Source organism: Onychostruthus taczanowskii, unplaced genomic scaffold, assembly GCF_017590055.1.
Source record: "Onychostruthus taczanowskii isolate IOZ18803 unplaced genomic scaffold, ASM1759005v1 scaffold76, whole genome shotgun sequence".
Taxonomy (NCBI): Eukaryota; Metazoa; Chordata; class Aves; order Passeriformes; family Passeridae; genus Onychostruthus; species Onychostruthus taczanowskii.
Genome location: NW_024505450.1, coordinates 1,433,104 through 1,460,721, shown reverse-complemented (window position 1 = coordinate 1,460,721; position 27,618 = coordinate 1,433,104). Strand labels below are relative to the sequence as shown.

At 38.5% G+C, this 27,618-nt stretch overlaps 1 protein-coding gene across 1 annotated transcript; it reads right to left on the bottom strand.

The window, feature by feature from the left end:
- Positions 1–3,804: 3,804 nt before the first annotated feature.
- Positions 3,805–27,305, bottom strand: FAR1 (fatty acyl-CoA reductase 1). The gene is made up of 11 exons (XM_041423230.1): positions 27,115–27,305; positions 23,413–23,588; positions 21,872–22,051; positions 19,956–20,133; positions 19,288–19,332; positions 19,062–19,180; positions 18,541–18,608; positions 16,854–17,025; positions 10,127–10,256; positions 8,756–8,883; positions 3,805–6,780 (listed from the first exon to the last, which is right to left on the bottom strand). Exons 1-11 carry the CDS (start codon positions 27,301–27,303, stop codon positions 6,618–6,620), a joined length of 1,548 nt encoding a protein of 515 aa, XP_041279164.1. The 5' UTR covers positions 27,304–27,305; the 3' UTR covers positions 3,805–6,617.
- Positions 27,306–27,618: the final 313 nt, after the last annotated feature.

Below are 27,618 nucleotides of genomic sequence, written 5' to 3'. Positions count from 1 at the left end.
CACTTAGTTAAGAAAGTTAATTTCTAATTAGAAGCAAGGTTATTTGATAAGTGTTAGGAAAACCTTTAAAGAGAAAAGCAACAACTGCTTCCATATTCTGTGTCTCTGAGTTTTCAGAGCACTTTTCTTTTTACCAAGCCATAGTAAAAATATTTCAGCTCATTAATTCAGACATAACTTGTATTTTCTACCAACAAATTGACTCCTGTCAGTACTTTCCCTGCAGTCGTGGCAGAGACTGATAAAACAGGGAGATCACTTAACACTTGCAAACACAGAACTGTTCTCTGTCTCTCTAACCAGAGGACTGCTATAAAAAAGCCTTCACATAATACTGTTGCAGTAGGAGTCCCTACAGTACCTTCAGCCACCTCATGTCCCATGGAATTTCAAGTCACATTTCCTGCTCTTTGAACTCCTGTCCAGGTGCTGAGCCCCCACACTGGCTCTGAAATGCAGAAACCACGTGGAATGCAGGAACCAGCAAAGCAGCAGCTGCTCTCTCCAGAAGGTGACTTACTGGGCTAAGTGCAGCACATTCCTATTAAAAATGGATAGACTTGGTTTTCAATTAGAGTCACCAAGAGTGGGAGTTACCTTGCCTGCTTTTCTTTCCAAATCAAATATTTATCACAGGAAAACCACAGGTATCACTGACAAGGAGAGATTAGCTGTGACTTCAAACCACATACCTGGATTGAAAAGTGGTGAGGCGTGCTCTGCTTGCTAAGTAACCTTAAAAGTGCATGTGTTAGCCCAGGCAAATTAGAAGCCTTTCATTTTTTTTCCAAGAAGTAGAATTTAACAGTATTAAAACTCCAAAGTGGCATTTTCCCTACAGTGCCTGGCATTAATGAAGTTTTTACAGTCAAGAGCATCCAACCTTTTTGTCTCAAGTCAGCTGAGTGAGTGGCAAGCGCAGAAGCACCAGCAGCAGGGTCTGGGGTGGGGAAGGAAAACAAAGGAGCCAAGAGTTTTGAAGAGTTTGTTCACTCCATAAAATACTCCAGTACCAGGACTTACTGAAGCACATTTAAATCCAGAGCTCAGGTCTTCCTTTTTAAAAAGCTTCTTCAGCAAGAGGACATGGAATCCAAGACCTGAACACAGAAGCTGCCTACTGGATTGTCACTGTTGCAAAGTGACAGAGAGGAAAAAGGTAATTATTGTGAGTCCTGCATTAAATCTGGCCTGAAGTTCCCTTGAATCCTTCCCCTAGTTACTAGGCACAAGATTCTGAACCCATGTGCTGTGTGTATCATGCAACAAATAGCAGGTTTCTGATCTAAACTGGGAGAGCCTTTATGAGACAGGAAAGGTAAGATGGGTTTGAAAGACAGAGGCAAAAAAAACCCCCAACCAGTCTCTCTCCAAGTAAGGTGATTCCATACAGCTGGAGAATACATGAGAACAAATATTAGCCATATTCACCCTCCTCCTCCCTTAATTGAACCATTTCCTTTTGTTTCCACAGGTCTCTCCCACCCCACAATGTGACTACTTTTGCAAAGTCTCTGCTTATTTTAAGCATTTGCCTTATGATTCTGAATCATACTGAGAAAGCTGTATACTAGAGGAAGTCAAGTCTCCTGGCTTTAGATTCTTGAATTCCACCCAAGTAGGTGCCTAAAACAGCAAGCACAACTATTTGTGTCCTGGACATCCAGTTCTGGGATAATTTGATCAGGAATGAAGGAAAGGATGAGCAGCTGAGTTTCATAAAGATAAAAATAATTCAATTTATTGTGCCATCTTGAATGTGGATTAAGGCTGACATACAAAAGTTAATAGTATCTAAGTAGTGAATCGTTTTCACCGAGGTGGCAAATCAGATGTTTGCAGATGAACACAAGAATAGCACAGCTCCTTTCAGCTGCTGGTGGACTGGGCTGCTGTTTCTACACAAAGGACACAGCAGGAACTCCTACCATAAGGGGCAAGGGCAATTTAAGATTTAATGCTCATTCTACATGCCAGAACATTGCAACTAAGTGGTAGTTTTAATCTTTTAACTTCTAAGGATCTATGGCAAGTTTCCTTTTTTTCCATATGCCCATTAAGAAGTAAAAGAGGCCTTGCTTCTCCACGTCAGGCCACGAATTTTCCAAAAGTGAGAGTGGCTACAGAATCCCAATCCTAAAGGTCTAACAGTTCAATTAGAGTGATATTAAAGGCTTATGGTAACAATCCCAACACTTGAGGTTCACCCTACCTAGGGCCCATGGCTCCAAGCATTCCAGCATTAATGTGCTGGAACTTGTGCTTTCACCAATTAGTCACGGTTCCTCCTGCTCCCCAAAGTAAGAATAAAAGCTGCTCAGAGCTGTCATTGTTCCATATTCCAGAAGAGACAGTTGCATAATTACTAATTACCTATCAGTGAGTCACAATAGCTGTGGAGCAGGGAAAGCCAAAGCTCCTGCACTGAAGAGAAGCACTGGGATAACACGAAGGAGAAAAGCATTTATAAATATCTTGGAAGTGAAGCAGGGTTAAATTTAGTTTGAGATGGCAGAGCAGCAGCTCGGTTACACAACCTTTAACTGGAAGTGCTCTGCAGGCAGAAAGGAGGCCAGAGCTGCCTGAGGGGCTGAGCAATGCTCCACAAGAGAGGAAGGAAACCTGGAACTGAAAGTGCTAAGTGAGACCTGTCAACCTGTGCTTCTACATTTGTGATGGTAGGGCACATTGTGAAAATCAGAGCTGACAACTGCCAGCAGCTCCACTGCTGCTGGAGATTTACTCAAACACACAGCCAGCGTCTCCAGGGCAGACAAAAACTGCTCGTGCTTCAGCACAGAGATTGACAAACAAAAATACACTTCAGTACATTTCTCCAGAGCAGGGATTCTTTGGTGGCTTTTCTACATTTCTGTTTTCAAATCTGCTCAACAGGCTGGGAAATATGTACAATTATGGGAAGTTTTACTTCCCAGCTCGGTGCTGGGTGCTTCTCAATCCAAGTTACTTTACAAACCTGTTCTGTGCTTCTCAACAACACAGGATTTAACACTGTACTATGAAGAAAGGGCAAAATGTTCAACAGCACAAGGCATGGGGACAGCATCTCAAAACCTTTTTGCTCTTTGCTTCCAAGTTTGAATTTGAGACCAACAAAAACCATCTCTGTTTGTTTTTTAGTTGTAAAGGAAAGGTTAAGCTTAAAGCTGGCAGACCCCAAACCACAGCTTGCAGTTCTTTAGGGTTGTATTATTGACCAAAAAAAGGAGGAATCTGTGAAAACTGAATATTCCAACAAATAAAAAATAAAAACTCACAGCATTTTGGTGATGCACTAATTTAGTGCTACCTTTCCCTCCCTGACCACGAAATGCAGATGCCATAAATAACTGGAGTTGCTTGAAATTTTAATACTAAAGCTTCTGCAAAACCACAGTACCTTTTTTTAAACCACATGAAAATGCAGATGGGTTCACACTATCTAAATAAATGTGAAACTAATAGTATAAATGAACCCAAGCAATGACAGCGAGGGGAAAAGGGGCTGACACACAAAACAGTCACCATGGCCAGGGACACCTCACCCTGTGTTCTGATACCAGCTGCTGAAGGTTTAGATTCTGGGGGTTTGGTGGGCTTTCTGGGGTTTATGTTCTGGTTTGTGATTGTGAAGTTTTTCTGTTTTGCTGTTTTCAAAATTCACATGACTCAACGACTTGATTTTCAGTTTCTCACAAAGGAAAAGAGCACGTTCATGTACATTAAGATGGCATTTCATTTATCTGGGTATTTTCCACAAATTAGACTAACCAACATAAAAAGATACAATTAACACTGTAACAACACTTTCAAGGGATTTGTTTATTTTTGGTTTACAAACAAAGGCACCCAATATTTCTGTTTATGTCTTATAAAAGCTCACAGATTTAGCATTTGTTTCCAAACATCTGTTCCTACAGCAGAGAAAAACATTACAGGAAAATGTCATTTTTTTCCTGGTCCCCAATTTAAATACCAGTAACAGTTCAGTGATAATGTTGTTTCAGTCTGTTTCTCTTCCTATTAACCAGCTGATACCCCTCCTGTAACTTGCTAGCCAAAACACTGAGTCTGCCTTCATGGACCAAAATATAGTTCCAGTATATTTCTGACCAACATCCTTTATGTGCATCCTTTCTTCACTGGTGTGAAGAACTGCAGGACCACAGGGCTCCCATATGGAAAAAAATCCAATAGTTCCAGGTAGAATTTCACAGACTGACCACAGGAAGTGACAAAACCAGCAGAAAAAATGTAACATTGAATCTACTGTCAGTTCAACAGGATGACTGATGAATTGGAGTAAAATACCAACAGGGCACAGAACAACAGTCTCCAAAGAGGGGAAAAAATAGATTTCTGAATTGGCAAATGTTTAGTGTAGAGGTTAAATAAGCTTAGGCTTAAAGTAATCCCTCTCTTTGTTATTTATCCAAAAGACTAAATTTCTAAGCAGTGTCTTGCACCAGAAGTAATGGGTTCATTGGCTTCAGAGTTCATCTCGATATTAACAAATCATTAGAAGTATCATGTTCATATATTATGTTTATAGTCAGAACAACCAAAATTCCTAAGTGGATTGTTTCACAGAATAGCTTTCAGAGTATGATGTACTTATCTTTAGCAAACGTCAGCCACGTGCCAACATGGGACAATGGGGTGTCAGTGGACAGGAGGCCCCTCTGAATAAATCTGTAATTCAGGAATGCTTAAGCATACTTTCAGGTCTAGTGAGATACTTGGGAAGGCAGCTAAAAATGTCATACACCTACTGCATCTGTTAAAGTGTAACATCTCCAAGCACAGAAGCCTTAATTGATTTCAGCCACAGTCAGAGGTCTCTCACACAAGGTGTGGTCCTGGACCATTTAGGCTTTTCATCACTAGCTTTATATATACACCAGGAATTTTAAAAAGGAATTACAGCTTAACTACTTACTACAGAATATTTAGCTTCAACAAGGAAGCCATTATCTTTTCAAAATGAGATATACACCTGCAGGAAAGGTGTTCTCTTGAAAGTAAGAGTTTTTAGAAGAATAGCAAAATAAGTTCTTTACAAATTTAATTCAATAGGACAAAAAGCTACCAAGGGCAAGTAAAATGTAGTTCTTGTGTACTTAAGTCATTATTTGCCTTTCCAGGCAGATTCAAGAAGAAATTCATCAGTACAAACTGATTTGAATGAACAAACACTGGGCAAGGGTGCTGGTCAGTGCATGAATTAGAGGAACACTACAGTGCTCTCAAATCTGTGCAACCAAAAGTTAAAGGGATCTTCATGTATTGCCTTGGATTAAAGAAATAAGGATTCAATCCTTTCTTACAACTTGACATTTTTACAAATGTCTTCCCTACTGAAACAAAGTAACATGCAGGAAAAAACCCAGATTTCTTCAGGTTTAAACCTAATAATTTAAGTTAAAAGACAGATGGAAGAACTGTTAACATCTCTTCATTTTGGAGCAAGGTGCATCTTACTCTGCTTGCCCAGTGAAATGAGGTTTTACTAGGACAGGGATGGGAAAGTGTGCTTGTGCATTGGTGTTGACCATGCATCAATTTAACAGCTCAAAATCAACAGAGATTTTGAAAAAAAATTATTAATTCTTGAAGTATTTGCTAACATTGCTTACAACTTAAAAACAGGTGTATCTCTTAATGAAAGTCTACAGCTTGTCCAGCTACTAGTACCAGCAATATAAATAGCAACCAAGCATAATAAATTCCTTTTCATTACATTTACCCTTTGAAGTCAGAAGTGCTGGCTCTGTGTTCTCAATTAAAAAAAATAAATCATTAAAAAGAAGACAGTCAATGACTTTATTTACCCCTCTCTAGAGAACACTTCCTTTTATCTGCTCAATGCAAGGATCAATTCTGCTTTCAGAGTAGCAAATTGTTCATGCCGACACAAATGCAAGTTGGACACAGCCAGGTTCAAGCACAGAACCGAATCACAAAGTGCATTCTGAAGCCCAGATATACAAAAGGCCTTTCAGTAAATAAGGAAGGTTGGTTCATTTTTTAATTTCTTTTTTTTTTTTAGAGCAAAGGAGGCACCATTGTTGCATCCCTACTTTGAGGGGAAGGGAAGAAGTGGCAAAACCTAAAGACAAATTACAAAAGTCCTCAATTATTTTATTTTAGGAGATCCAGAGTCATTTGTACACTTTTGCAACTTGCAAAACCTTTCGTAATTTAGAAGAATTTCAAATAAATAGGTCTACAGCAACTAGTATCTACTATGCCAATATTTACCTTGCTCAATGTGGAGTAAAACTTAAAAGAACAAAAATCATGTTAAGGCAGATTCCAATCAAACACGTTCCAAATTGCACAGTTATGTTGGTCAGTGGTCTAATATGTCTTCCCCAGGTCAAAGAGTTAAAGTTATCTAAATGCTTTTCTAAGCCAATTCAGTGTGGCACTTGCCCTTTTTATTTGCTCCATTTCCAGGAAGTTACACAGCTAACGTTGCAAATACCAGATCGCTTATTTGTCACTTCAATTAAAAATGAAATTATGCTTCACGAAATGTGAGATGACTACATGTTACAGCGTTTGTGCAGTTAGACCACCATATGCATAGATGTCCTAATGCTAAATTCTCTTCCTCAGTATCTCATTGTGCTGGAGGCTCTGAAGTAGGAGAGGAACTTGTAACACAGACTGACCACAAAGTACCAGATGTTTCTTGCCATTTGTGACCGTGCGATGAAGATACGCCAGATCAGGATCACGAGGATCGTGTTGAAGCCGTAGCGAATGTTCCTTAACCTGGGGAAAAACAACAGCAATCACTGAGGGCCTATGTACAAAGACTCTGAGGAAAAAAGAACACTCTAAACATGAACTTCTGGTGTAGAATACAATTTGTTTATCTGTTCATCTCGAGATGCATAATGAGTAATGACAAAAGTCAGTAACAAACAGAGAAGGCTTTTCACTGCTGAGAAGCAGAATGAAAAACCAAGGAGCAGAGTCAGCCCTGTTGCTCACCACGTGTACTTCTGCTTTAGAGCTGCTTGATGGAAACCTCCTAAAGCCAACATCACAGTGGTAACTTACCTATAGAAGGCTGCCAACCAAAAAATATTTAACACTCTGAACTTCCCTTCTCCCCCACCATGTATTTAAAACTTCTTAAACACGCAGAAGTAACTCTAACTGCCACTGATGACAATAACACGAAAGAAACCAAAAAACCTCACCCCATTGTAAGAACTCACCAGATTTTCCAGGTATTTCCACCCTCTTCACTGCAATTTAAACTCCTTCCTTCTCAAGGAAGGATAAACCAAGTGACCTTTTAGAGCAACTGTGCTTTTTAGCAATCTTCTTGCATGTAGAGATGGAAATGTCAAGAAAAACAACCAGAATTTGCTCAGATTTCTTAGAAACGGAGCAATCTCTTTGGCTCAGTAGATCATGACAACTTATATTTTAAAAGCAGCTGTTTTTAGGGAAATACTGCCTTTATCTTGTTTACAGGTAAGGCTGGGTTTCTTTACAGATTTTATTTGCAGAGAAAAACAGTTTAAATCTGTGTGTTACAAAGGCAATACTTTTCCACTTGAGGATCAAATCTACCCAGTGGTTCCCTAGAGAAAAATGCCCCCTGGGCTGCCAAATCTGGTTAATACTAAGGCAGCAGACTCCAAGTTCAGATTAGAGTTAAGAACTAGGTGGTAACAAAGAGACCAAATTAATACCTCAGAGTAAATGTAAGTCAGAAATTAAACCTCTTATTAAACAATCCACTTACAAACTTTAGAGCTGGGGGCAACCAGAGGCTGCTACAATACAAGATTATTTCTTGAGTCATTTTCACAATGATCCTTTGCTCAAAGAACAGCAGCTATGTGATCATTTCTATGTGCTTTTTAATGGCATCTAAATAGAAATTAAAAAAAAAAAACACCCAAACAAAACAACCCAGAAGGGACACTTGTTTAGCTATTTCCACAATTATTACAGATCCTATCTTTCAAAAGTGTATTTGTCATTTTAACATATACCAAACCCCTCCAAAGCTGCAAATCCTTGTCTTTAGAACGACAACAACTTGGAGTCACAAGTCACAACCTGGATTGTTTCTCTTTATGCTGTCAGGCTTGCAGACATGATGTAGCATTGCAGAACAAGATGATTTTTATTTCACTCTTAAAAAAGAGAAATCAGACAGACTACAGCTGCCTTGATGAATCAGCCAAGAACAAAACAAGGGCAACTGTGCTAATAAAATTCTGGACAGCACCAATCCATCCAAATGGCAGGAATTAAGTCACAGAGCAAAAGCTAAAGGAAGTCATCCTGGAGCAGCAACATCGAAGTGCCCTACTCTGAAGTGCAGAGTCTCTGCCTGTTTATTTACCTGCCTCAAAAGATCACATTCCCAGAACAGCTATTGCACTATTAAACCTCCCAAAGAAGCCATTCTGACCTGCGTAGCCACGTACCTTTGACCTTCTAAAAGATACTTGGGTAAAATCAAAAACCTGGATTACAGTATCCACACCAGTAATCCCAGACTGATACTGTAACTATTAATTCTGGGAGCAACTCAGGAGCAACAAATGCTTTAGAAAATGCTTCACACCACTGGACTGGAGCAGAAGAATTGTGGAGAACCTAAACAGTTGCTATTAAGAACAATTAAGTCATTACATGGAAAAGAAAACCTGGACAAATGCAGGGCATATAAAATATAAAATTATACTTAAAAGAAAAAAAAAATTAAGATTATACTTACTTATTTAAGTGTTTCCTGGCTGCAGGGAGGCCTGACATTTCTTCATTCAGCACGTATTTCTTTGTTCCCAGGCAGTAATTTTCCATATATTCTGCCCAGTGTAGTTGTCGAACATCAAAATTAAATGTCTGCATAAGAGAAAAGCTTTCACTGTTAGTTGCCTAAAAATTCACCTATATATCATTTAAATGAAAATAATATCTTTATTCCAGACAAATCCAATTTGCCTTTGACACAAGAAGGTTATCCTATCCTTAATCCTAGAAACAGCCCAGATTTAGGTTCCATTTCTGATTCCACCACCTGCTTGTGACATAATCTCTTCCAAATTTCAATCACTTCATGCCTTATTTTCCCTTCCAGTAATACCCTTCTCTCCACTTCTCAGTTTTCCCCACTTCCACTGTCTATAAGGAATTCCATTCTAAAAATAACTATTTTCTAGTATGTTATTTACTTTTAAGCAACAAAATAATTCTAATATGCTCTAAAATAAACACTGATCTGTGCCAAGTTCACTGTTTGGTAAGTGCAGGGTGCTGTTAGCTTGCTTAGAGTTGTACAGTTATATTTTAAATACAACCATTTGAATGCCTTCTGCAGGAAGATCACTATGATGAATTTGATACACAAGTTTTTTACTGATGTATTGATTTCTTCATCTCAAGATTCTACAGTAGCAGTGTTTAAATTTCAACAAAATGCAGCAACTTGAAAATACTAACAGTTCAAATTGTCTGGCATTTTGTTTTTCAATTTTTTTCTGAACTCAATTTGCTAGGAGGAGGCAAGAGGACAGGAAGGGGTGGAAATACCATCCACACAAAAATCACCAAAAGCTATTTTATTTCCTACTTTTAGACAGCTTATTTAGGAATTTGGCAGCTTTTCTGGAACGTAACTACTGAATTGATTCTGGAAAACACTTCAGTAGCAAAGACATCTTAAGAATGAAAGCTGTTCCAAATGCATAAGGGAATCTGAGTTTTTAGAAGTATAACTGGTAATTTTTATTCTGATGAATATTAACCAACAAAGTCATATCAGAAGGGAAGTTTAAATTCAATTGGGCACCTGAGCCATTGTTGGTGGAGGAGGCAGGGAAATCTGGAGTAAAGTTAAACCTGGGAAGAAACAACTTCTTCTCCCTCAACAAACTGTCATCCTTGTTTCACTCCTCCTTGCCCAGCTTCATCCCTTCATGTCACTGATGTAGCTTTTCACACAGCCCTGGCACATCTGAAAGGAGCTCTCAGGAACCTGCAGTGCTGAGTTCCATCCAGGTCAGCTGCACATGAGATCAGGTCCTTATTCTGCCTTGAACTGCTGCCCCCCTCTCAGCCTCCATGGCCACAGCACACAGCCACTTGCCTTTTTGTCTTCAGGAGTTAGCTGGTTCATCAGCATGGTCATGTTCTCAGTGCTCCAGGTCCAAGAATTGCTGGTAAAGTACTCTAAAAACATCATGGACTTGTGAAGACGTGTTATTGTCTTCATCATCCTGCAATCCGAGGCATGGAGTGGACAGGTTACAGGGGTAAAGGTTTGTTCAAACAAGTGAAACAGACAATAAGATTTTTTTACCCTCCAATCCCCTACCCCACCTCCAAAAATCCCATCTTGTTCTGTACCTAAAGCAAATTATGTTACATCAATAGGATATTTCTGCATAGTATTGAAGTGAACTGCAGCTATCCAATCTCTGCATAAACCAGAAATTATCACAGTCCTTTTTTTCCTAATCCTACTTCACATTGGAATTGTCAATTACCAGTTTTTTCTTTTTTATTAGGGGGAACAATATGTTGTCTTCTGCTGGTAACTCTTAGTTTGGGACAGGGAGATGGAACCGTTTTCCCTTCAGCACACTGGAATATTTTGCTGTACTCAAGAGTCTGACTTGACAGAAGTCTCAAACTGCACAGAGCAGAATGTCTGTGCAGGACCTCCCCTTAAACAAGGGAGGAAGTTGCCCTGATCTTCCTGCACATTGTGCAAGACCAGATCTCTATAACAGAACAGAAGTTTTCATTATAGTTACTAAGAGATCAAGGCTTAAAACAACCAGCAGCAAAGGGCAGGAAAATATTTAAGTACACAGATCATAGCAGATTGTGTTCTATGCTACTTCAAAATATGCAGAAATACCTTCCATAATCCTTTATTACGCAGAGGAAGAAACTCTATAAAATCATCACTTGGAATACAGAGAAATTATGTTATAAGGATCAATTTGGGCAAGTTTCTTTTTGATCATACCATCCAAAGTGGGTCAAAAAAAAAAAAGTATGAGTCATCCAGCCTCTCAGATGCAAAGCTTCCACGTTTGTGACAAGGAAATTATTTCAAGTGTCTCAGTGCTAGAGATGGACACTCAATTTTAGTAAGTATTAACTAGTACCACATGGCCTAATGCTGTTAAATTCCTGCTTTGGGTCCTCAAGGTATTTCCATCTCACAGAAATGGAAAACTGCTTCCAATTTGATCCTTATAGCAGGACACTGATCATTTCAAGCACAATGGTAAGGGGGGGAGGCAAAGAAAGCAGAACCCAGTACTAACAGGAAATGGTTTTCTCAAAGTAAATTTTGCCAAGAAAGATCACAGAAGCAATAAAAACAAAGCTTTTTTTTTTTTTTTTTTTTTTCCTGAAAGCTGCAATGCATTTGAATGCATCTTGATGCACTCATACTTCTAAGAGGGGATATAGTACATTGTCCCAGAAACTCTTGTAAAGAAACTATTTAGCATTGCATTGCAGCTGGTATCTCAGTATCTAAAACATTAAAATTTCCTCTTTTTCTTCTCTCAGAATGGAGCAACACAAACCACAGAGACTACTGAAAATGTCATCTCTAAAGCACAAAAAGCATAAATATCTTTTTTAAACCTCAGAGGAATATATCTACTAATTCAGAACTGACTTCAAATGTTAAACCAGCAGCTGATTTTATTACTAAGCACCTCTAGGAGCTTTCAAACACCTGCTTAGAGTTTCACCAGTTGGGCAAGGTGGCACCAGTGAGGGCTGAGTTCAACTGGAGCTCCTCTGATGCAGAAATAATTGGGAATATAGACTCTGCATCCAAAACATATCCTGTACAACCAAGACTAAACTGAACCAAAAAAAGGGATGTTTGTTATGTAAAAAATTTAGGAAAATAACTCAAAACTTGGAAAGCAAAGATCTCACTGGTCAGACAAACCAAAAAGACCTCAGAACTAAAACGCCTAAAATTAGTGCAAACAGCATTTAAGCCTTTTTGCAGAGCTCTGTCCACTGACAGTCTGAAGATTATTTAACCTGACTTGCCCTTTTGAACCTTCCCAGTCTGTGTCCTTATGCTAAGCTGGACAAGCAGCTGAATTTTAGAGTGCTTTGACTGCTACAGTTTAAAACCCTTGTGCCTCTGCAAAATACTAACTGAGCAAATGAATATCTGATTAGATAAGTGTATATTTTGAACTTGTTTCTGGACACTGACATAGGTTTTTTTATTTTTAGAAAAGCATGAAAACCAAAATTTAAACTAATGCAAAGATCTGCTGGGATTCTTTTTGTCTCTGCTCATGGATATGATTTTAGAGCTAAGCTAAGCTGATTATAGAAAAAAAAAAAAAAGCCTAAAAGAGGGTTTTTTTCCCTCCCTCTCTCCGACTCAAATTGGATTTAGCAGCTGACTATGGAACCAGCTGATTCAACTCATGAAGGAAAAAATTGTTTTTCTTTGTAGTGTTAGTTTCTTTCTCTACCAACTCAAAGAATGCAATTCTCCACATTATCTCAGCTGCTCGATCAATGACAAAGTCGGAGGAAGTGCACCAAGTTTCTCTGCGACACTTTGCACTAAACCAACAGGAAACTACACTTCTCTTTGAGGGGAGAAAAAAGCAGCCTGGAGACATTAAGAGATGCTAGCAATGAGTGCACACTGGTGTAGCTCTAGCAGACTAAGCTTTAACTTCAATGGCACCACACTCCTCCTGTGAACGGCAACACACACAACTCAAAACCCAACATGAAGCCACACAATGGAACTTCATCCCTCAACGTGAAGTTTTGAAGGTTAGTTATTCCAAAGACAGCCACTGGACACGAGTCATAAACACCAACACCAAATATAACCAGTCAGTACAGACCAAGCACTGCCTCACACCTTCTCCATCAGCTGAAGACAGAAAAAAGCCAGCCCTGCTGACCATCTCACAGACCTGAGCATTTGTGGCAGGCAGCCAGTCTGGGTGACTTTCACCCAGATTCAAGGCACAATTTTGCCTCCTGCTTTTGCAGTCCTAACTGCTATCAAGACCAAGCACACTACAACAGTTTGAGAACAACATCACAGGAATTAAAGTTTACACAAGCTAATTCAATTATCCATAAGTTAGGTGGGCTTGTTTCTATACCAGACAATTGAAAGTGACCTGGCTTAAGGCTACAACTGCAATTTCAAGTCTTACACACAATCTATTGTCTCCAAGTTAAAAACAGCCCTGATGTCAAATACAGACTGATCCCTGAGTCGATCTACAGGCTGCCAGTCTGCAAGACTCTGTAGAAGCATTACAGATAATTATTTTTTTAAAGACTCCTCTAAAAAACACAAAACAAGCTTTTAGATTTGTCTTTGAAAATCTGATTTTCACCTGCCTGTAAATTTTGAACTGCAAGACACACTACTGAATTCTTATCTTTCCAGCAGCTCTGTGGTTGCTTTAACCACACAATTTAAGCACTGTGAAGATATAAAAATATATTCATGATTACCTCCTAACTAGTTTCTGGTTTGTAAGACAGTAACTACATGAAAGGTGCTTCCAGTTTTAAGAAGCTTTAAATTGAAATGACAGATATAAAAGACCTAATTTCATATCTCCCTCCATACATCAGCCACACCTTTCCTTCAGCTCTGTAAGAATCAGTAACAGAAGAATTGCTGCAGAAATCTCTGAACTACAACTTTAAGTATTTCATGTCACATGCTACGTTCTCAGAGCAGCTGGGAAGATCTGCTTGGTGTGTACTTCTAAAGGCTTTAACATTTCAAATATACCAAACTGCTTTTAAATAACACATGGTTTTGTCATGCTAAGCACTATGCAAAGTTACAGGAGCAAACTATGCCTTGTATTAAAGATAACTAGACAACTAAAAAGCTTTGCTATGCAACTAGGTAACTATGGCAAGCTACCAACAACACTACCTTCAAACTTCAATGCTAAGGTTTATCACTACTATTTACATAATTACACAATGCTAGAGCATTATTTAGTATAAAATATTAAATTTTAATTATGCCAGTCCTTTTTGTACATGTTCTTTCTATACAAATTTGGAAGAAATATTACATAGGTTATTTCTTCCTTCCCTTTCCTTACCTTTTAATACTATCAGAGAATCGTTAAATTCAAGAACCTTCAACTAGATGCAAAAACAGCAAAAAGATTTCCATTTTATCAAAAACATTGCTTCCACAAATGAGGTACAGAAAAATGGCTTCCCATTGCAGAAAGATTACAATAGATAAGTGCTTTGAAAATAGGAAGATTTTTGCTTTTAATTTTTATTATTATTAACATAATCATTTAATTCTGAAGGATCATAGACCTGATCTATTTCTAGTTTCTTCCTTTTCTTCTACTTGATAAAATTTTTCATTCAATTGTGGTACAACATCTTGATGGTATGACAAGAGTGCAGTTAAACCTGCAGAGTGATTTCATTACTTATTTTTCTTGTAGAGACTTCAGTGTACTCAGCACAGAGAGGGCAAGCACCCATCCACGCAAAGACAGGTTAGCAATGTATTTGTATTTTCTTGTGCTAATTTTATTACATTTTTAATATACTCTTGTTCTGCTAAATCACAGTGGAAAAGGTCACATTTTTAATTATGCCAGCCCTTCTTCACTCAGAACAGCGTTATATTGAGTTTAAAAATATCCAGTAGTGTTTCCAAGTCTTTAGAAGTTTCTGAGCACTTGCTACCTGGAAATTAATACCATTCTATCAACTGACAGAATGACCACAGCAACAGCAGTACACCCCTCCAGCCCATCAGTTAAAGCAACCTCAAAGTACTAGAAAGAAGTGCAAGAGTAAAGATCTGTCTCAAAATTCTTGTATTCTTAAACACTAGCTTGTTCCTCTAGGATTCAACACTGCACATCTTCCTCAAATCTAGGTATTTGCTCTTACTGCTTCTCTTGCAGGCTCCCATTTTTAAATGCTTCAAAAAAGGAGAGGAATGCTGTCTAATGAAAGCTGCATTCCTGTAAGTGGGCTGTGTAGCCAGCCTAAAAGCTGTGACTGAACCATAGCTCGGTATAGCTCAATGTGCCATCTTTTCTCCAAACTGGAATCTTGTGCATCATAGGAAACCCATCCAATCACTGTTACAGTAAGCTAAGTAGGAATATTCATATCAGTAAATAACTTTTTTATTCTGTAAAGTATTAATGCCACCAATTGTACCAGTAGTGATGAAAGTCCTAAATTCCATCTTTAGACATCAAGTAAGAACTCCGGGAAAAGTAAAAATAAGATTCAACATTGCCAGTGTTAGAATATAAAACTAAGCTAAATATTCTGAACTGCATGATTATTCACAGCCTCATTTTACTCCCACTGGTCAAATACTCAGCAGACCAGCTGCCTTTCAAAGCCTGACAAGATTCTGGCAGCTCTCCTTCCCAGCCATGTGGAAGACAGGGCATCAGCATTTATACCATAACTATTTTAATGATGGATGAAGTTTTCATATCTGTCAGGGAATTTCTATCAATTTTTATTGAAAATAACTTCAAAATGCAAGAGAACCTGGAAGCTAGGATGTTTTATATACAATACCTTCTTTAGAGTTGAAAGTCTTAAAAGCTTTTCCATGTAGGAAGATTATTACACAGGCACAGCTGACTGCCACTGCTGCTGCTCTAGGTATTACTGTTCCAGCTGAGAGGTTTTCCCCTACAAACCATTTACACAGCTCCTTTCTACTCATCCACTGCTGTGCTACAGAGCTTTCACCCTCCTTGTAAGACAGACCTAGACTACAGGACAACAAATTAATATCGTTTGTGTCAATACACTGTCACCACAGTGGAGGTTTTATAGTCTGAAGGCAAATGCTTGTGAAGATGTAACATAAGCAATGAGTTTAGGCCATGTGGCTTGGCAAATATGACACAAATTGAAGTGGTACCTTATATACCTTCTACATGATTTAGTTTAGCCTATTATTTTCACCACTTTAGTTAGCCAAATACTAGCCTAAACATTATAAACTGAATGGAATGCCGAGATGATACAAACCAACGTACCGGGTCAATTTGTATCATCTACAGGAATAATCTGCAATTAAAAGATCAGTCCCCCATTCCATTTTCAGTTTATAAAAGCAACAACAACCTTAACACAAGCCACCTCGTAGAGTTTAATGACTGACTAGGATTCTGATCCATCCCTTGGACAGCATTGTTAGGACAGTCATTGAACTCTTCAAAATGCAGCCACTGGATTCTTATTGCTTAGTTAGTAAACCTAGATAGTGCCCAGGCCATGTCTTCTTTACAAGTCTCCACCACCTTATGGGCAGTATATTTTTAGCCCTGTGCCTCTTACCATGGTTTCCGACCTGTCAACATGAGCAAAAGATCAAAGAAGAGAAACACTATAAAGTTCTCTGCACACCGGCAGTAATACAAGAGGGGGTTGTAGGAGAATGTAAACTCAGGTATTCTTGCTACTTTTTCTAATGGATAAGTCTCGTAATTCTTAGTCATGCAGTTTTCTGTAGGAAAAAATAAGGATCAACATATTTTTAGTATTTATTATCTAAGAACAAACATCACTTCTATATCTTTTAATTCTATTGACGACTCAAACCCCCAGATTATCCAACAAAAAACATTCTCATTTTTGCTAGAATGTTCAAAGTCACTTTGAATTCCAGGACCTGTTCTCAGGAAAAAAAGGTTGAGTTTTAGTCAAAAAACATTCAGGGAAAGAAAAAAATTAAAATCAACATACAACACAGTGTAAGCATAGCTTTATTTAAAAGTCAGAGGAACAAACAAGGCAGAGACAGTCACCATTACCTTGGGCTTCTTCCAGTAATCCTGAGGTAGGTATCATACAGGAATGCTGGGGCCTTATGGCTCACAGCAATCCAGTAATGATATAAAAGGTGATTGGAAGTTAGATTTACATTGGGCCGTCTGAAGGCCTGTTCGAGAGGGTTCCTCTTGAAAGTGGAAATTACATGGTATTCTGAGAAAGAAAAGTTGCACAATAGCTTCGATAATCACCATGTAAAATGTAATGCTTTTCAAAGTACATTACAGGGTACAGCATCAACAGCAGGGTCTTATGTAAATAACCACCCTAACTCTTCTACAATGCACAGAAATTAAAACCGTTAGAAGCTTTTAATTAAACTACTGTTGAACTGGTTCTCATTATAATCAAGAGGTGGTTTGTGCCTTCATCTTCAGTACCATATTTCATTGTAGCTTCTCTCTTTCTGTTCCCTCCCTTAGAAGTTGGTGGTTTCAAACACTGACAACAATTTCAGTTTATAAAGCAAGTAAATCTATTTAAATAGTCATCTATATTTCATGAAGAGGGTTATTCTGATCACTTGTGTGAAGAATTTTAGAACAGATTGAAGACCCTGCAGTCATCTGAAGTGATTTCAAATGACATTTTCAACCAATTTATCCAAATTTAGGCATTAAGAAAAAAGCAATTCCTGGTAACACCTGTAAATTCAGTACAGATATTGCAGGATCAGGGTCTTTAAAAGTTATGTGGAAATTCACCCACCTCTCCTTTAAATCTTCTCTTATAACTTTATACTGTTGTTTATAGACAGCACTTAAATACCCTGATTCAAACTGGGATATAAGTGAAGTCAGCAATTTGCCAAGTTTAATTGAAGCAATAATATTTGCAACTACAAATCCACGTAAAATGGGCAAAAGCAAGTAAAATACATTTAAGTTTTGAGGTTAGCTGAAAGAAAAAATAAATCTGAGTTTCAGAACTCAATTTCTAAAAAACCTGAAAACTAATAAATGGTTTTACTATGCCAAACAGCTTGTATTGTTCTTTACAACATTAACTATTACAAAGCTGTTGGCCTGTGGGTTACATCTTAGTCAGGATATCTTAGATTTGCAAATAAGTATTCATATTTCCTTGAAGGCTACTCTTCCCTGTACATGAATTCTTCAAGTGTCATGCAACAATCTGAATATTAAAAAAAGCCACCTCAACCAACAATCAACTTAAGCCAAACACAGAGCTACACAAGGGCAAAACTATTACCAGACCTCTCAATTATGCAGATGTACAAAACATTTAATTGTGAGCTGCTTATTCATATGTTTTTTCATATGTATTTATTGATGTTGGCATTACACCCAGCATCATTACTGCTCCTCTGAGCAACACTTCTCTCCACACACTACCTACTCTCTGTGGATTAGGCCATGGCAGCAGCAAAGAGAAAAATCAGCTCTCCCATAGTTTAAGTTAATAACGGAATAAGAGTAACAAACAAAAACACCAATAAGAACCAAACAAAATGGAGGTAATGCTGCAGGGGAAGAGGGAAGAGAATTAACAGTGGAAGCTAATGAGAAAGCACAATTCACTGCAAAATTGGGAGGTATGGCTAAAATACCGGTTTCAAAAATAAAAATGCATTACGGTTTACTGATTATAACCTGTTTGATTTTCCTTTTGTATTAAGGCTGATGAGAAAAAAGAAACATGGCATACCAACTTCGCTCCAGTGGAAAGGATTGGTGCCACCTGTTGTACAGTTATACACCATGACTTTTCTTGGTCTGAGGGAAAAAAGATAAGAGAGCAAATTAGAAGAAAAACAACCTCTTCAAACACAGACAACAGAAGAGATGCCCAAAGTTATCCTTTCCCTCAACAGCATCATTCATATAAAGCAGAAAGCATCAGTCTCATGGTCGATTTTTTGCTTTAGCATCTCGCAGTATTTTTCTCTATTTTTTATTTCAGGGAAGGCATCACCTACCCTACTGCAGGTGTATTGATTACAAAGACCCAGGAAAGAATTTTCACATACAGCTTCACAATATCAGTAGGTGATGTCTTCCTCTGGCATAAGCAAGTTATCCTTTGAGAGACTAACCTGTCAGAACCTTAGATTCCTTTGTCCTGAGGGAACAGCAGGACATTGATGAGGATTTCAATACAAGACTGGTTTACTAAATACACAATATCATTTCCAAATATTCAGTACTCTCTTTTGTCACCATTTATACCTATTAATTGCAGAATACCAGGCTGCAGCAAGTGTGGTATTGACAACAACATCTATTGGGACAAGATCTGCTAATGCATCGTTGGAAGCTCTCATGGTTCGAAGAATTCCTTTTCCTGCCTTGAAGAACAAAACAACAAAGAGAGACAGAAGACCCAGCAGTGAAACATAGGAAGCTTTTCTGCCTTCTAAAAGGAGGGGGAAAACTAAGTATATTCATTACTTACAGCAATGAAGATACCACTAGGTCCATTGAAGTTATCAATCCAGCCCTATTAGGAAGGGGGGGAGGGAAAGGATTTGGTTAGAGCATACTGAAGTCAGCAGCTTCAAGTGAAACCAAAAGCCTCAGCACAGACAGCTTGAGTTGGTACATTTTCTCCACCCCTTACACATGTAGAAACTACATGTGTAAGGGGTGGAGGAAAAGGAGACCAAAGAGGAGAAAGATTTTTAATTCCATGTTGCTAAATAAAGTTTTTCCATAGCAAATTCTGCTGATGTAACAAGTTTCTATGACTCAGACAAGAGATCTACACATAGGACACCATGGTTCCTTAGAGAGAGCTTATTTATTTCTTAGTGAATGAACTGCAGTTGTCCATAAAAATACGTTTATGTTCAAAGTATTCAAGTTTACAAGTATTTTTAGACTAGCAACTCAGGTGTTTTTCATTTTTCAACCAAAATAAGCTGAGTTGTATTCTCCTGTTTTTCTTATCAGGTAAGAGAGAAAGCACTAGAACCTCCCACACACAATTCTTGCTCAGCTTTGATGACAGTATTTAGACTCTATATACTGTTATCAGTCATCCAGAAGTAACCAAGACACAACTTCATGGTTCAAGAGATTTTCCTCTACAGTAAGAGGTCAGGTGACAACTCAGGGACTTACAGGAAAAGGCTCCTTCCAGCTGGCACCAATGATGGATGGCCTTACAATGGCAATGTTTAAATTTGCACCTTCCTGCTGCACCACGGATTCAGCTAAGGCTTTTGTGTATGTGTAGGTATTAGGTCTTTTGCCTAACAGTTTAGGAGTAATATCATTCACTAGGTCATCATCCATCCACCTAAAGAAACAAAACAAGAGGCAAGTGTAAATTACTGCATGCTGCTTCACTGGGGAGGTGGGGTATGAAATGGTGAACTTACCATGACTATTTTTTTCTCATTTAAAGAAAAGACCTAAACAAAAACAAGTTTCTCAGAAAAATGAAGGATTGCACCTTCAGTATCCATCAAAAGAAGCATACTGGCATTTATTTTTTGCCCTGGAAATTCATTCATAACACACCAACCACAGAGCAAGCAGTACACACACAATAATCCAACTTCTGCCAACCAAGCTCTCAAAGATGGAGTGCAGACACACAAATTAGTCTTTGGAACACGGGCTCACTGCATTATGATCTACGAAGTGATACCACTGCAATGGAGTCCCAGCTGCATTACCAGCATCCCCTCCACCTTTGTGGTGGTGAGCAATCACAACCACCACTGAAACAAGCTGGTCACAGTGTTTCTCCCTTTAAATTAATTAAATCTTGCAGTTTTGTCTTGCTTCCCAGTTCATATTAAAAACATAACCTTCAGTCATAGCACACAAGTGAGAAAGATGTGCCTCTGCAACTATTGCTACTTTGGTGATCTTCACTGCAAAGCAGGACTTGAATTTTATTTGCTTTGGTCTCTCAGTCACAGAAATGGAATTTATTGTTTTTCACCAATGTCATGTTACAAAGTGGACACACACTGAACTCCTTTCATGATAAGAACAGGGTAGGAAGAAGAATAGCAAAGGCTAGAGATCACTCTTTCATAATTTTACAAAAGCCTCCCCTCAGGAGTTCTTAAGTACACACAGCTGTCTCAACCCACACCAAACAGCTTAAGTTACATTTGTCTCTTCACAAGTCAGGTATTCAAAAACAGGACCCTTTTGCAATCCCTCCTTTTTTAAGAGTATTTAAAGACAACGTTATAAAAAAGGGTTGGCTCAACATGCGTTCTAGGTGGTAGCTCACTTGGTTTTAATGTTAGCATTCTTCCACCTAAAATAACAAGTTAAAGTAGGTATTTTAATTTTTAATTAGTTTTTTTCAGTTTCATGCTTCTCTTCCAAGAGGTGACATTTTTTACAATAGGTAAGAAGGAAGAGACTGATGTAAAGTTACATTACACTTATCCTACATTGTCACCTGTTTCAAAGTTTGACAGCTATTAAGTAAGATCTCAGGACAGTTAATATACACCAAAAAAAGAAAACGAGTCATTTTTCCAAACCATAATGCCTAATTCAAGACTTAAAGCTACAGAAAACAGATTTTTAATGTCTGGGCTCTCAGCATACCTAACAGAACCACTTCTACAATAAGTAATATTATTTGAGCATTTCAGTCTCATCTTGCAATGGCATTTAGGTGGATGTAGTAGAGGCAGCTGTTCAAGGCACCTCAGTTTTATCCTTTCCTTCACAATGCTGGTGCCAGCACAGGTTACCAGCATCTCCTGATTCAGCCAATCATACAGATGAAAGACTGGCACTCTCAGCACAGAGGAGGCATCATGAGTAGATATGAGCATCCCTCTCCTTCAGTACCCCTCCACACCCAGCTCAGCTTAAAGAAACCATAAACCTTAACCCATGTTCCTTACAGAGAAGGGAAGTGTCAGACATGCTATCAGACCTATGGGACAGCATAAGATAACTCTTCATCTTCACAACTCCTAACTGGGTTTTGGTGCTTCAACAGCAGGAAGAAAAAGGATACAGATTACCCAAGTAAATTCATAAAACATAACACATACTCAAGGGAATCTATCAGTTTCTTGGGATCCACAGGAGGTGGGTACACAACTTCCTCAATCTGTTTCCGATTGCAGTACGCATAGGCGGTGGAAACGTGCATGAACACCTCCAGGTTCTTCATTCGCTGTGCCAAGGAGAGGAGCTGTTGTGTGGCAACCACATTTAACTGCACAGCATCTCTATTGATTCAACAGAAATGTCATTAGTAGAAAGCAAGACAAAAACAAGCAAAAAGAAATTCATTCCTAAATGCCTCAGTGCTGGGCATGTAAAGTATCCCTCAATTCTCCAACCATCCTCAAAAAAGCAGCATGGAGACTGCCCTAATTTTCTGCTTAGAATAACATACCACAGTCCTAATCTAGAACACCCCTCCATGTTAATTGATAATTCTCAAAGGATAATTCTCCTTTTCTTACCAGCATCCTTTAATTTCCTCAATCTAAATCCCAACTGTATGTTTTCCATAAAACAAAGGAAAAAATGCAACAACACCAAGCTTCCATAAGATGCACCTCTGAACTTCCAAGTTCATGTTGAGTTAGGTCAACAACTTGGAGGTTTAGTGGGCCAGTAAGTGGCAGACTGGCGTCTTCTTTTAGGATAGTAAAAGGCTCCATACAGGATGGAAGGAAGGGGAAAAAAGGGAAACCACCAAGAACCACACCTCCACTCCAGCGCTGCTCATTACTGTGTTTAAGGACACTACAGCAGAGTAGGTGTCTCTCTACAGCTCCCAGCAGATAACAGCTTGCTGACCAACTCCTATGATTATTTTATAGTTTACATCTTCTCTCCAGCCTACAGACTTGCTGTGGGCACCAGTTTCCTTGTACACAATGTACTATCAAGTTTCAAGAGTACAGCTAAGCAACACTTCAAAGTCTTTGCAACAGAACTGTTACATTAACAACAACAAAATCGGTATTCCCTCAAAGACTCCCTAAGTTCCAGAATGCTCTATCTCACATTGTTACTGAAGTGGGGGACAGGAGAGGGGAGCATTATCCCAAAGCAATTAATATCAATGGTAGCTAATTGATATTAGGCAGAGTTTGCTATCTCTTTCAACGAGTCAAAGGAGCTCATAATCCCAGCTGTGTGTACCGCTTTTTCCACCTCCTGTTTTCATCTCTCTCCCTGTGCATCTACTTCTCCCCTACTCTACTTCTTCCAATGCAAACCTCCATTATTATTAAGGGACTTTTGAAAAACAGGAAGAAAAGCTGAGCTGTATTCTCCTGTTTTTCTTATCAGTTAACAGAGAAAGCACTGGAACCTCCCACACGCTTTTCTCACAAATCTCTATCCTCTGAAAATGTGTATTCCCTTTCTAACAAGGCAGGCCAAAGGAATAGTTTGTGCTTACCCCTACATACACCAGGAGAAAACCTGACATTACTAGGGAGCACAGTAGGTGCTACAGCTTATTTGTAGTTTTTCTACCCATATCTGCAATATTGGACAGACACCTCATTCACCCCCTCCCTTTGAGCACCATTGGTTTGCCAGACCAGGGTAAACAGAATTTTAGACTCACCTTAGTGTTTCATTGAATCTGACTGTAGCAGCACAATGAAATATAATATTAATGCATTCTATAAGTTCTTCCTTGATTGGTTCACTAAGATCCAGTTCAGGCTGTGTAAGTTCACTCACAACTACTATTATTTTTTCTTTGAAGTCTGGCTGCTCTTCTCTCAACCTGTCAAAGAGCTGTCAAAAATAACAGGACTGTAAACTCAGTGAAGGTAAGAGAAACATTCCACTTAAGTGAAGAAAAATCCCACATTCTTTGTCTACACCTCCTAACATCTCAAGATCATCAGGAAGTTAGAACAGTGTGTTAGCAATACCATAAGAACACGTTACAGACTTTCATAAACTATTTTTTTTTTCCCAACATAAGAAAAGGGAACAGTCTACCCACTTCCCAAGCTTGATAATAGCTATTCAAATTCTTATATAAGTCATGTTGGACTTTGGGTTTAGAAATCTTGCATTAAGATTGACAAATTTCCATTGATTTAAGAAATGCTATCCTCAAATTATAATTATGCCAGTCTTGGATAACTTCCAGATTATCAAAAAAAAAAAAAAAAACCAAAAAAAAAAACAACCAAACCCAAAGAAATAGTTTCTATGGCTAGTTAAAAGAAAAAAGGCATACTACATTAGAACATCTGATTAATTTTTATCAAATTGGTGTCCAACAGTTCCCCCTGAAAAAAAGTCACCAAAATTATATTCCATCAAGAATTCTTCTCATAAATAGCTGGGTTCTAACCAGGTGGCTTAACACACAGATCAAAATTCTTGCCTCATCTTACTTACACTCATCAGTATGTAAGTTTTCCTGAGCCACACAGTACTGTGGCAATAAAACACCCTTGAAAGTTGCAGAAGAGCAGACCCTTCTTTACTGTCCAGGGGCCAATATCGTGCAACTGCTTCAACACCAGTCAATTATATTGTATTAAAATCACGGCTTTCTTTTTCATTCCCAAGCATGTGGTTATACCAAACACAAATAGTCAAAGGCATTTCCTTACAGAATGATGTTCATTAATTTTAAACTATAAATTAAGGCACCTAAAGGCGCAGTTTCACAACACTTCAGGCAATGTAAGTTTGCATTTCTACCACAGAGACTGGTCCTTCTAATTTCTTTATTCCTGTTGCTTTTCTGACAGTGGCAAGAGCAAGAAGCCCCAGAGCTGTGTGACCTAAAAAAGGTTCAGCTCTTTTCCTAGAGATGTTTTTTCATCTAGAGATGTTTTTTCAGCCCAGACATGAGCTAATGCAGCTCATTGTATGGCCACTTGAAGCAGCAGTGCTAATTCTAAGTGAGAACATGGGACATCTCCACTTTTCAAGGCCCTGACTGGACTTTGCAAACGTGAAGCTTCACTTTATAAGACAAAGCTGCCAAGACACCATTTAAAGTCTCTGCAACTCTTATGGGTACAGCAAACAGTTCTTACCCAAGGGCAGAAACTTTGTGTAATTTTGAAAAATAAGCCTGCTATGGTTTTGTTTGGAATGATGGCACCTTCCTCCAGGGAGCTGAAGCAACTGCCTGTTGACCATATTAATGTGTGATATCGCATAGTAACAGAAAAGCAGTACCATGGATGAGCTCTTCAAGAGCCAGTTTTTATTTTTCATACATCCATCACATCTGTTATACCCCCTTTCACATCCATAGTCAAGCACTATTCCCACACACCTCTCACTAGCACTGACACCAGTACTAAGGAGAAGAAATACCTGGACTGCATGCAATACATATGGCAAATCGGCAGAGGAATTAGATACCTGAAGTCCAAAGAAAGCAGAAACCTCAACTCTGTTTTGCTATTTGTAGCTCAGTTTATTTCACATTTATTTTATTTATTACCACATTCACCCATTTAGATTTCAAACTCCAAGAAACAGAACGTGGAAACAGTTGCATAACACTTAAGGAGTCCATCTAAATTGTGAGGAATTACTGGCAGTGCCCTTGTAACTGGACAGCTTAAGACAATAGATCCTATTAAAGTTTTCATAGACTTTTGGAACAATCTTGATGACATTAAAGCCATTTAAACAATGGAGTTTCAATCTTGTCTGATCATTTGATGAAGACAGAACAAACATCTGGGCCTACTCTACATCTCTGCATAGGTGAGCAACTCCATCCCTGCAGGTTCCTGCCTCAAACAGTAACTCTGCTTACCAGGACTTCTGCTGTGAACCTGCTCCAGCAATAAGTGCTCACCAAGACTCAAATCACATCAGATTTTTATCTCCACAGGAGCTGGTACAAGCAGACTTTGACTCAAATTTAAAAGCCTTTTACAACAGGTTTTCTAAAAGTCATACTGAGCCTTACAGCTTACCAAAGTTTAAGTCAGGCCACACTAGTGCTACTTCCCTCTCTGCTCAAATACTCCCCCACCTTTCTTTGGGTAACAGTGTATACAAAAAGTGGATTGAGAAATTTTTCATTTTGCATTTCTGAGCCTAGTCTGGAGATCCAGGGCAGTGACAAACTGAGGATTTGATGTAGAGAGAACATGCAACTGAATTTTAAGATAGAACCCCACTGTAACTCATTCTTTTGTGTTTTATGACATTCCACAAGACTATAGGAAGATGTTTTCTGAGCAATGAGATACAGTTTTTTGACTGGTTACAGAAAATAATTAACTAGGGAACAGCCATCCTCAGCCATCCTCATATCTGCTATAATCCCAGCTAGTCAGTTATAGAAATCCACTGCTGTACTTTAAACAACTTACCCCTAAGTGCATTCATAGCTCCTTATTGATTCCCCTCTAGCACCTTCTAAGAACAAACTTTGTACAGACTACATTGCATCTCAATGAAAAAATTAAACTGCTGACACCTGTGTTTCATAAGAGAAAGGCCTAGATAGAAATAAACAAACTCTGCTTTAGCAAAGTTCATGCTAGAAATCTCTCCTCATCCTGTTCATCCTTCCCATCATGAACAGGATACTCTCTAAGGAGGAAGATGGGCAAGGGAGATGGATAATTCTACACTTAGTAAGAATGGCCCACCTAGCTTACCAGAATATCAAGGCAATGAGTCTCTTCAGGAGCAAAGTATTTGAGCCAGCATGCACAGAAAATTATTTTGAGAGCCACTTGGATAATTCCACAGCACAGACTTTCTAGCTGTCACAGGCTGACCAACAGAAATCTGTAACAATCTGCTAAGCCAAACATTTCTGTTCCACTTACAAAAGTACACTCCTGAAGAGATGACACATTCTTATTTACTGCTAGATCCAGTAGCACATTCCAGAAAAAAACAGAAGGCACAAAGTGAAAAAGTAACTTGCTTCAGATCTTTAACAGTCTCAATCCATCTTACAACTCCCAGTCCGCTACCTCTTGTACTTGATTTTATATTCTCCCTAACGCAGATTTTTACTTCTCATTTCTGCAGTACAGCTGAACATCCTCCTCCTGCATTAAATACAGGATAATTTTCAACTACTGGCTTTGCTAGAGACTAACATCTTGAAGCAGCTATAAAAGCACTGCCAGGTCTTAGATTTTGTATTTCTGTTTAAAAAAAAAAAAAAAAATCCAAAAAAAAACAACAACAACAAAAAAAAACAACACAAACACAAAACAACAACTTTAGACAAACTGAAGCTGTTCTCAAAATGAAATAAGAACATCATAATGAAGGACAAAAATGAACTTTGTGAGCATAGTATACATACCTTACAGCTAGTAATTTCTTCTATTCGTGCTTCAGGTGTCTGCTTTGCTTTTTTTCTTACCAGCACATACACTGCTTTTACTTTAGGACAGGATCTGAGCAGCTTTTCCAAAAGCACTTTTCCCACAAAGCCTGTAGCTCCTGTCAGGAGGATGTTTTTTCCTTCATAGTATTCAGGAATGGAAACCATTGTGACCTTCACAAAAGATAAAAACAAAATGTTAGAGAACTTACAGAGTCCAGATTTGCAGAAGATTGAATAATTATATCTGTGCCATTTATACCTGAAAGAAATGCTTAACGGATTTTTTTTTACCTATAACCAGTACCTGAAGCTGTATTTTTTCTGAACATTCTGAAAGACTCCCACAGAGTCACTACAGACATTCCAGATCTACTTGGAACTGCCCCTGTTAACAGTGTTTTAAGGACTGAGACACCCACTCAGCCAGGAAAATAGCCCAACTTCCGTCTGGTTTTGCCTCTGAGGGCACAGTCCTTTTCC